The 11,972-nt window shown below is 36.8% G+C and overlaps 1 protein-coding gene across 1 annotated transcript in view; it reads left to right on the top strand.

Annotated features, from left to right (window-relative positions):
- Positions 1-11,555, top strand: part of HHIP (hedgehog interacting protein) — a 69,500-nt gene extending 57,945 nt beyond the window's left edge. Inside the window, exons 12-13 of the mRNA XM_086889304.1 lie at positions 8,147-8,295; positions 10,655-11,555. Of these exons, the coding sequence (XP_086745430.1) occupies positions 8,147-8,295; positions 10,655-10,848 (343 nt within the window). The 3' untranslated portion in view covers positions 10,849-11,555. The remainder of the gene's footprint in view (positions 1-8,146; positions 8,296-10,654) is intronic.
- Positions 11,556-11,972: the final 417 nt, after the last annotated feature.

Here is an 11,972-nt window from a genome sequence, read left to right on the forward strand (position 1 = left end):
GCTATGAGTAGAAGGTAAAAATAAAATCATGAAACTATTCATTTGTCATATCTTAGAAATTCATTACTCATTAAAAAAACCCTGTGAGAGGTGGCCCCTGGAGGACCTGTTAAGGTCTAAAGAGGTCTCTAAGGTCTCTGAAGAGAATCTTCCATGTCTGAGGCAGCGTAGAAAAACAAAATTATCATACCTTGCAGTAGACTCTTGCTGGAAATTAACAATTCCATGCAAACCCGTCCTTCTTCTGCTAGTGGTCATTTGTAAGCTGCTGCAAGCTTACAAAATTATTCTTTTATTTTAAAAAACAGGCATTATATAAAGGTGAAGGATTTTATTTCTTTTGATCTTTTCAGAATCATAGAAACATTAAGGTTGGAAAAGACCTCCAAGACCAGCAAGTCCAACCTTTGACAGATCACCACCTTGTCAACTAAACCAGAGCACTGAGTGCCATGTCCAGGTGTTTCTTGAGCACCTCCAGGGATGGTGATTCCACCACTTCCTTGGGAAGTCCATTCTAATGCTTAAAAACCCTTTCAGTGAAAAAATACTTCCTGATGTCCAACCTGCTGAACTTCCCCTGGCTCAGCCTGAGGCCACATCCTTTTGTCTTGTAGCAAAGCACTGCATAATCAAAAATAACCATGACTCCTATTTTTCTTGTCTCAAATATGGCTTAAGACAGAAATCTATTACTTGGATATAGAAAAAAATCAAATTAAGTGGGCAGGTTAAAACATTAGGTGATCAGAAGATGAGGGCAATCCAGAGAACTCTTTGGATTGGTCTTCAATGCTCAGCAATGGGAAAGTCCCATCCTAAAACAATCCTTCAAGTGTAACAGAAATGAGGTGTTAAACTGAGGTGATACATGACAAATTGATGAACATGATCAACACAGAAGTTCAATTATCAAAATTATCAACAATTATCAATTCAGTTTGAAATACAGAATTCCAGGGACCACAGCAAAACTTTTGTTTGGTTCTTCCAAATACTTTGTATCAATAACTAAATAGACTCCCACTGAAAGCATGGAGTGAAATAATCCTTCTCTTTGTAAAAAGGTTGTTATAATGATACATTAGTGCCTGAGAGCTCACAGACAGTGACGTGCTTAAAAAAAAAGCGCTAAGTATGTGAAGTGCTGCAAAATATAAGTATTCTACATATTACCAAAAATCCCATAGAGAAATGAGTATAGCCAATGGCATCTTTAGCTTTGAGGATGGAGGACATGTGAGAAACATTAAAAATTACAAGCACATAAACCTAACACTGAGCACATTAGTTAAACTGGCAGTTAAGAAGTCCTTAAGTTAAAACTGTCTCTGAAAAATATATCCATTGTTTGGTGATTATTAAAAAAAAAATGTTACCACTACTTTCCAGGGATTTCCAGGGAACTAGTGAGAAAATAAAGGGAGAAATACTTATGTTCTTATGTACTATACTTCTACTTATGTTCTTCACAGCTAAAACATAGGGCTAGTCAGATATCCTGAAGGTCAATGCAAATACTAAGATTTTATAAATTGTTTTTGTGGCCAAAAACCAAAACATTTTTATTTTCTAGTTTTCTACTTTCTGTTTCATTACTTTTCTGTCGTGTTTTCTGTTTCTAAAAATACACAATAATATCAATCACAAAAGTATTGATGAATTGAAAAGAAAAAACAACTGAGTAAGCAGTGCTGTAGAAAATGTATAGAAGTCAAAAGATTCCAGTTAGTTGATAACAGAGAAAATAGGAGAAAAACCCATTAGAAAAGGAAAAGTAATCATTTTTCTAGCATGATGAGAGGAGAAAAACAGGTGTGAAAATGAATATTTAAATAAGTAAGATCTGTTGATAGGTCCACGCAGTCTGTAATTTAAACATTATAACTAGGCCAAAAAGTAAAGAAAATAAACTTTGGGTGGTGGAAAAACAGCCATAAAGAGGCTTTGTAAGTCTTCTTTTAGAGTGCTTATAATATGATCACTTTAATATCTAAGGAAATTACAGATAAAAGGAAAGGTATCCAGAGAAGAGTCTGGAAATGACAGACAATACAAAAGTTTTCCTTTTAAAAGATGTACTGTGAAGATTTAAGCGTGAATCTTTAAGAGTTTGCCACCATCCATACAGTGATTCCAAAGGACATGAGTAATTGTTCTGAGCAGGATGGCTCACTGAAGCCAGCAGGTGATTTTTATGGAAGAGGGCAGAGCCTGAGTAAGTGTTCCGGCACACAGAAGAAGATTTCCTCTTCCTCTCCTTGTAACACCTTATAGATCTAGATTTCAATGTGTTTCATATCAACAGCCGGAATAGCTGCTTCCCCTTGGATTGAAACTTGAACTTGATTCAAACCATCTCACTCCTCTTTCATGCCCCTCCAGAGTATATAATTCCACTTATCATCCTTTCCATCATCACCTTCCGGGATTTCCGCTGTCGGAGAGCATTTCCAAACAGACTGATTTCAGACACGAAGGGACAGTATCTAGGTCATACCTCATTTTGACACTGTTCAGGCTCTTTAGAAAACCATTAGTGATTTGATTTTTTTAATATGAGTCAGGAGTGTTTGGTGGTATGACAGAAGAAAAGTATTTATGAAAGTGAAGCTCTGTTTGAGACTTTAATTCCTGTGGAAATGGAAACACACAGTTTTAAAGTAATCTGCATCAATATACTCAGTTCTGATGGGTTACAGATAAACTCCAAAGCTCCTACTGGAAACTCTGTAGAAGAAGCCAATTTTGTTGGTGAATGTCCTCACCAACCCAGGTGGGCCATATGATTTCTTTCTGTTCAGAAAGTTACTATCCCTTAGTCATTTGAGGGAATGGAAAGCCAGAATTAATGTCTAATTTTGTTTAGTTTAGCCAGAGCATGCAAAATTCTTATCTCATTTACCTACCCACATGTAGTTACTATTCCCACGAGAGACACTAAAGAGAAATTAGAGCTTTTTGCGAATACCAGTCTAGAGAGTTTCACTTTACAGAAGCACTTCACAAAAACTCCTTTGTAACCACGATGGAAAAACCTAAGGGTTTTTTTCAATCACATCACAGCTCACTGACTGTAAAAGTTTTTGTTTTGGTTTCATATTTTTTTCTCCCTTTTCTTAAAGTCTTTCTAGCATTGGCTATTAAGGAGTTCTCACTTTTTATCACTTTATAAGGAAAAAAACAGCTCAGTTTATCTTTTGCTTATTTTCTGGAGCCTGCAGGAAGCCTCTGCCATCCTAAAGAAAGTCACACATAATAGAGCAGCTTTACCCCAGTAAGCCAGTCGTTCCCAATTCATCAGTCAAAGTGTTATGCAAGTGGCCCCCTAAATTGATAAATTCCCACAGTGCCTGTTGACCCAGCTGCCAAGTGCTCATGCAGCAGGTGTTGTTTTCATGACCACCCTGACAGTAATACAAACTGTTTAGCAGTTGCATTGACCTCTTAGCTATTAACATTGATACAGGCTTCACTAGGGACTAGTTTTCAAACATGACAGAATTTCTTAAGACTAGAGGTCATGAACAAGTATACCATATAAGAATAAATTTGATATGCTGCTGAGTTTAAATCTTAAAAGCCGTGAGTTTTTTCCACATTATTCCCATGTAGTAAATCTGGAGACAAGTAACGAGCTTTTGGCATCTCTCCCAGGACTGAAGGTATACTTTTTTTAATTTTAGAAGCTGTACCTGAAGAGATGCTATATTTATTCTATGACAAGTAGTAAATTTAGGTTATGACAAGGAGTGAAACAAAATTATTTTTTCATGACATGTTCCCTTATAAAGGAAAAAACCTCAACAACTAATGCACAAATGTTAGTGACATACTTAAGTATATCTTTTATATATATTTATATAGATACAAATATAGTATATGTACATATATACATATATACATATATATACACAAATATATATAGAATATATATTTATAATATCTAAATATTATGTGCAGAAAGCTGAAGCATAACATTCCATTTATTTTGTATCAGGATTTCTACAGCAACATCTCTTGTTTGAATCTGAACATCCAGGAATTTTGTCTGCCTTTTTTTTTCCCCCCTCACTTTAGTAGGGAAGTAGAAATTTTTGATATTGTGTCAAACACCTGGTTGAGGAATTGTTTTCTCTTCAGTACCATTATTTTACTGCTGAGTTTGGCCCTCCATTTGTGTTGATTTATGCACGTTTGAGTTACAGATAGCACATACAGCAACTAAATCTCTCTATGTGTTTAGTGGAGCTGCAAAGAGATGCAATAAAGAAAGCATGAAGTCCTGAGCTATGCCAGGATGAGTTTTAATCTATTAAAGCATGTTGGACTTTTATATGCCTCTAAACAGTAGAGGCTGCTTTCTTCTACTAGCTATGGTAAGGCAGCAAAAATTATTTTACGCACTGCACAGTCAAGAATTCCCAGCTCACTGCACACGTCAGCAAAGGGATCCAGCGAGGCCCCAGCCCCCAGTACAACTTTTCCTCCATGTTCCATACATTTAAAGTTGTTATACAGTTTCATGAAAGCCTGTTTTAACAAGCAAGATATACTGTACTGTACTGTATATATGAACAGCTCTTTAAGATAACTAGAATTGTACGGACCATATAAATAGTCATTATCAGCTACATTTTTGGCTGACTTTCTGCGAACCAAATAGTGCTTACTGTAAGAGCAATCAAGCTGTACTCTTTAGAGTTTTATAGATTGAGGGATACAAGGAAAAAAATTCCCTCCAGCCCAGAGTGTGGCTCCATCTATTCCCCTCCATTTTCCATGTCAGGAGACACAGCGAAGCACTGGTTATATAAACAATGTCATGGTCCTGTCTAAGTGCGGGAGAGATCAACTCCCAGCAGTCAGTTTCAGGTTATCTTTGTGAGATTCACTTCAACTTGTGCTGAGCCTGAAGATTTCCACTCCTTCCAAGCCCTAAGAATGCAAAGTGTGAGCACTGTGGGGCAGAGGCTTTCTCTCAATACGTGTTGGTCCCAGAGCAGCGCTCAAATCCTGAGAAAGAAGTGTGGCTTTTCCCAGAGCACAGCTAAGGAAAACCGGCGATTCTCACACGCGAGGATTCCGCTGCAGCTGCATTTGTATTCCTCTTCTCCTAAGTAACTCTGCCAGCCAAAATTTTTTCCATCTTTGTTGCTACTCCACCCCACCATTAATAAATATTATCCAAGGCTGATGAGTGCAAGTTCTTGATTGATGGTAGAATAAAAGGCAAGGTTATATTCACAAGTACTGAGAGCGGCAGAAAACTTTAAATCATAAAAGTGACCAGCCACGCTCAGCTGGATACAAAGAAGTGTGACTTCTGCCTTCCTAGTTGCATACAAAGATATATATTACAGCACTATCATAGACAAATACTTCACATCTATGAATAAAATAAATCATTATCTTCCCAAATAAAATACCTTTGTGACTTATGAGGTCATTCTTTGCTGAAGATATGGCACTGGAGATCTTTTCCAAGAGATGCTCCAGGAGCCTGAGGTTATGCTTCCTGCTAAACACTGCACTGTACCTGTGTTTGAGCAAGAGAAAGACAAGTCTCCCATTTAAAGTAACTTGAAATTAATTAGCTTTAAATAATGAGATAAATGGATGGATGGATGGATGGATGGATGGATGGATGGATGGATAGATAGATAGATAGATAGATAGATAGATAGATAGATAGATAGATAGAAAGAGAATGTTGCATCCTATGCAGTTGGCTATACAGAAATAATTTCAAATGTAGATTTTTTTTTCCCAGATGTAGGACTTAGAAGACAGATCTCTTTACTTTACATCTGAACAAGTCTCCACTGAAAATCATATTATTTTCTAGAACCATTTCCAAAACAGCATTGCATGTGAATATTGCTTATGATTTTTTAAGTGTAGGAACTTTCTTAACCAGATCATATGTAATACACTCATTGCTCATTACAGAACTGGTATTCCTTTTACAGGTGAAAAAAATAATGTGTTCTACTTAAAAGACAGCTGTGGAAATATGTAAACAGTAAAACTGAAAGGGTTTCAAATATGCTGCACCAAAGGTGTCAAAACATGTTTCAAAGCCCTTAAATAATACAGGACCTTCAGTCTGATTCTCAGAAAAGCTTTAGAAATCAGGGCTTGATGCTACGCTAAAGAAGCATCTACACATTCCTTCTGTCCTTTACATCTTTGGGGAGCCAGTTCTTGTGTGTGGATGTTTAAATAATCATGGTAGTAATTAAGACTGGGCAGAGAATGTGCTATGCTGAAACAAACCTCTGGGCCTGTACTGTATCACTCAGTTTCAAGGAAAATACAAGAAACCCTGTAGTGGACCATTAACAAGATGCATGCCAAAGTGGGAGGGGGAAATGTAAGCCCAGTCAGCTAATGAGGAACTAAGGTATGAATGCTTATCTTTTAAAAAAAATATTTTTACCCTATCTAATATTACTTTGAATGGCCTCATTCTGCACAAAAACTTAAAATCCTAATAGAACATGGGCTTCGGATATCTTTTGATATCTCAGTAGCCATGAGTTCAGCTAGTAAATTGTATTTTCTTTAGCTTATTTTTTTTTCCCCTGATGTTTCTTCTGATGTTGAAATGGGAGATAAAAAAGAATGCCAAATTTTTCTCCTCTTTTTTTTCTGTCAACATTTTCCACACCTCCATCATACTCATTCTTTCTCTGACCCCAAAAACTATCATTTCCTCTTGCACAGGAGTGTCAGTCTGGGAATGTAATATGTGACAGAGTAATCCATGTACAAGCTGCTATTCCAGCTGTTTGCATATATTTGGGGTGGTAATACTGATGTCAGTATAATGAACAATGTTCTATTCTATTCTATTCTATTCTATTCTATTCTATTCTATTTCATAAAATTTTGTTTTGGTTTGTTTGGATTCTAGCTGGACACTTAGACAGGTTTCTCTAAGCTCTCCACAAAACTGTTAGAATTTTTTCCTTGCTCATTTCAAGCTTAGTATGTATGGTAGTAGTTAAGACAATTTTCTTGGGAATGAGTAATTTTGTATTTGCCACTAATTAACTTAATTTTCCATGATGCTCCTATTCAATTACTTGATTAGATCACTTGGGAGATCATGACATTCTTTTCCAAACGTGTACCTGTGCAACCAACCTACAGCAGAGATAAAACATGGTACCTCTACTGGGAACCTGTAGCGTTCGGATGATTCTGTCATCCTAACCAAAACATCCGGTGTCAGAAATTTTTTAAGTCATCTGAACTAGAATTTCCTTCATGCATACATTCCACAAAATTACCTGATGAGTTTAGAAGGCGCCTCTGGAGGGCACCTGGTCCAACCCCCCTGCTCAAACAGGGACTCCCACAGCCAATTTCCCAGGACCATGTCCAGACAACTTCTGGGTATCTCCAGTGATGGAGACTCCACAACTCTCTGAGCAACCTGTGCTAGTGCTTGGTCATTCTCAGAGTGAAAAAGTCTTTTCTGATGCTCAGGTGCTTAAAGAAGCATCCAGAATGCACAATCCAAGTATCATTCCATGGATATGATGGAATATCATCATATTAATAAATAAAAATAAAAATAAAAATAAAAATAAAAATAAAAATAAAAATAAAAATAAAAATAAAAATAAATAAAATAAATAAAAAGCTGGCAGTTTAAAACTGAATTTGTAGACAGAGGAAACACTTCTGCAAAATTATTACAAGTCATAATGCATGACATAAAACTTGTTCAGGTTACTCTTTCCCCTTTCTTAGAGGAAATCTAGACCAGCTAGAAATGCAAACAAAAAACACCATCAGATGCTGCCTGCGATAAGCTGGCAGCTTTATGAAGATAAACCTTCAGCAAGTTGGTTTTGGCAGGTTCATGCTTCAAGAATTCTCAAGGACTATTGCTTAATATTGTGGAAGATCTCTGAAGGCAGTTACATGAAATAATAGCAAATTGCACTGTATTTTTCTGCACTGTAACATATCATCTCTGGGCTTACTGCTTTTTCTGACGAAAAAGAAATCTTATGATTTCTCCCACTGATAATACTACAGCAGAGAATCAGGCCTTCAATAAAAAAAATCAGAATTTTTCTTCTTGATCCCAACTTTTAACTCTTTGCTTGGTTTGTATGGTTTAATTCAGGCCTTTAGTCCCTGAAGAATGCAAAAGAACAGCTCAGCCTGCACAGATACTGACATCTGAATGCTCAAGGCATTGTCGGAACGGGCACTGCACTCCCACAGGAAAATGCTGCTGTAATCAAGGCTGGGAAGGAGAGTTCTGCAGAACTGGTTTGTATATAGATTCATAGCAACAAGTGAAAAAAGCAGTGACATGTCATAATTAGCTTTTAATTATTTGCTCAGAGAAATTTTCAGTATATATTGACCAACATATTGGCCTTCAGTTCTAAGACATTAGAAAATACTGATTTCATGAGCTGCAGGAGAACAATAAGTCTTTAGATGAATTCAACTGCTAAAACATCTGATGCATTGTGAGCCAGTGCAGAATGCAATTGACAGCATAAACATGACAACAGTGTTCTTTTTTTTTTCCACCAACATTTTCAAATGAAAGGAGACGCAGTCAATACATGTCCTTCCACTTGCAGTGTTATCACTGTCGGTGTCAAAGAGAGGTGACTTGCCAGGAAAGATGGTAAATCAGAACTGCAGGTCCCCATTGCATCTTTTGCACTTCACTAATTTAATGCAGATTTTTTAGTTTTGGTACATTCTTGCTTTTGATCCTACCAAATGAAATGGCTCCAGTTTGTTAAAGAGAATTCTATGTACAGCACATCACAAAACAGCTAATAATCAACATTATTGTGATCCATTATTACAGTGATTTCATCAAGTCCTATCTTGTTGCTTTAGCTTTTAAAAGGGACTTGGAAAAGTGACTGTGATCAAACTAAGATGATGGGTGTGCCGGCCACGGGATGAGATGAACGAGCCTGGAGTGCCACAGCTGTGCCATGACTGTCTCAGAAGATGTGGCTCTGTCTGAGCTGTGTCATTTTGGCCAGGGCAGATGTTCCAGAGCCAGTCTGGGAAGCAGGAAATGTTATGACAAAGATTTTGTTCCTCAGCATCAGCAGAGTCCTCTGACTGGGTGTATTTGGGTCAGCAAGTTTGACTAGATGCCCACACAAAGAGATGTTTAATATTGTGGCAGTAGAACTCAAAGAAATAGCAAGGACTAAGGGAAAACAAGGATCCCATGGTGGATCACGGATAATTCAGGTTGGAAGGGTACTTAGAAGGATCCTGGTGAAGCAGGGTCAGCTATGAAATCCTTATAAGCTGGAGTGTAAATTTCAGCCACCTCCAGGTTTTTATTGATGAGCAGGAGTGACTTTGGAATGAAATTAAATTAATTAATCACTTGCTGGCAAAGATTCATGAGCTGACCATCTACAACCCAGCAATGAAGGCCAGGTTAGAGAAATGGATGAGGTAATGTGGCCAAATATCTCAATTGTCCTCACTTGTCAGAGCCTTCCTGCACTTAGAGAATGAGGCCCATTCTACAACCTTTGGCCAAAGGGAACTTTAAAGTAAAAAATGCCTCCAACATGAACATAAATGGGTCTCGAATAACCTGTTTTGTTTCAAAAATCACAGCTCTATGATAGATGAATTGATGGACACAATGAGCAAGAAAGCCACAGAAAATATGTAGACTAAGGAACTTCCTTCCCTGTATCCCACATAAAAATTAATAGGGATGTTCCAAGTTGAACCTCAAGCTATTATTATAGTTTAAACAAGGAAATTTACCTTATGAGGTATGAGTTTCCTTTTCATGTAGCTAAGAAACTCTTGGATAAAATCAAGAAAACCTGTGTTTCTATAGTATATTATAAATATCCATAAATCCATATTAAAGTTCATTGCAATAGATAACATTAAGTAGCATAACACCTGCAGAAAGATATATTATATACATTATATATATCACAGTTCTGTGACTACCCCAGAAGAAAATACTTCCACAACTAAAGTTATTTATTATTAATTTTGCTGACATTGGCTACAATTTAAAACAGGAGCTATATTTGAAAAACTGAAGCAAGCTGATTGATCTAGAACTCTACAGATTAATCATTTGCTAAAGAGAGAAGAAAACTTGGAAACTTATTTAACTGATAAAAAAGGTTGAAAAAATGCACTGGCTCTTTTTCCTCCTTTTTTTCACAGGAATTCAATTTTGGTCCCAGCACTAAGTGATTCAAGAGCCAAAGGAGTGCATTTGATGCACTGCTCAGCTGTAGTCTGCTTTGCTAAGGCTCATGTGTAGTGCAGAACTCTGAGTATACAAAGGAGTTTGCCTAAGAGTCCGAAATGAAACCCGAATGTGGGAATTGGGCATTTCAAAAAATCTGTTATTTGATTTTATCAGTCTTTCCTGGCTGTCATTCTCAGATAAACAAAATTACTTCTTCCCCCTAATATTCTAAAACTTAAAAAAATATGCTTTCAACACTCCTAATATTTCACCTTTTCTACATTGTTTTTTAATTATATGCTTTATCATGATAAGGTTAAAAAAGCTCTAAATGAATGTGTGCTATATCTTTTTTTTTTTTTTGTTTGTGATGTTCTAAACAAATTAGAAAATCACTGTTTTTTTCACCCACAGCAAAATGTGACCCAGCCTGTCGACATGGAGGTGTCTGTGTAAGGCCCAATAAATGCTTATGTAAAAAAGGCTATCTGGGCCCCCAGTGTGAACAAGTGGATAGAAACATCCGAAGAGTGACAAGGGCAGGTATTCTTGATCAGATCCTAGACATGACATCTTATTTGCTGGATCTAACCAGCTACATTGTATAGTTTCTGGGACTATTTGGAAACTCCACTTTCAACGGGCATTTGTTTTGAATCCTGTCATTTTTGAAAGACTGTTATCCTGCAACAAACACCGGTGATCTGATTTACTTTATTAATTTAAGTGTAATACCCACCACTGTGCAGAAAAATCCCTTGTATGTGTGTAAATATTCCTGCACGTCTCCACAGGCGTCCCGATATCCAACATGCGCACACATACACACGCAGCCGCCATCACAAATACGGTTTTGCAGAGAGTGGAATCTTTTTTTAATATTTATTTCTTCATGAGAAATAGTTTACGAAGCAATTCCACTGTAAAAACACATTTTCGTCAAAGGACTATTCCTGATGGTTTAATGGATTCTTTGCCATCCCAGAAATCTCGTTCCCGTACCTATCTGATTATAGCAGTGAGAAAGCAGTTTCCAAACATCGCTGTATAAACTGCTGGACTTAATAAAATCCAGTTGTAACAGTTTCTAAGGTAAACTGAACTCCATCATGAGACAATATTTCAGAACTGCTTAATGCATTCCTATCTAGGCAATTCATTGTAAGACTGTAACCTTCACTTTCATCAATGTAACTCTATTACAGAATGTTATTTCTTTATCTAGCATAGATGCAAAAATCTGGTTATCGCAGCTTAATATCAAGATTGTTTCAAGTGTTTAATAATTAAATTATATTCGCATATTTCAAAACCAGTCATCCTAGAAGGTCTGCTTTTTATCATATTTTTTATTTAACGATGGGCACTGGGTTCATGTTACATATTTATATTATTTTATTTTATTTTTATAATATAGAAATCACCTAGATGAGACAGCTTTACCATGTCCTGTAAAATACTAAAGTTACATTTTTCACCAACTTAATTGGAAAGACTGGGAAAGAGAGAGCAAACACACACTTCAACGTGTTGTGGATCTAATCTAGAAATGTACCTTTGTGTCAACTTGTGTTCATTTACACAGGATGAGAAAAAAAGCAGACGCCCAGCAACCATAATAAAATTACAGCATGTGTTAAAAGTGTCCATAAAGTGATTTCCACTGTAGCAGGACAGTGTAGGAGGTGATACACAGGCAGACTCTGCCGATGCCACACAGAATGGGGCGTCC

Source organism: Cyanistes caeruleus, chromosome 5, assembly GCF_971803275.1.
Source record: "Cyanistes caeruleus chromosome 5, bCyaCae1.hap1.1, whole genome shotgun sequence".
In the NCBI taxonomy this organism is placed as follows: domain Eukaryota; kingdom Metazoa; phylum Chordata; class Aves; order Passeriformes; family Paridae; genus Cyanistes; species Cyanistes caeruleus.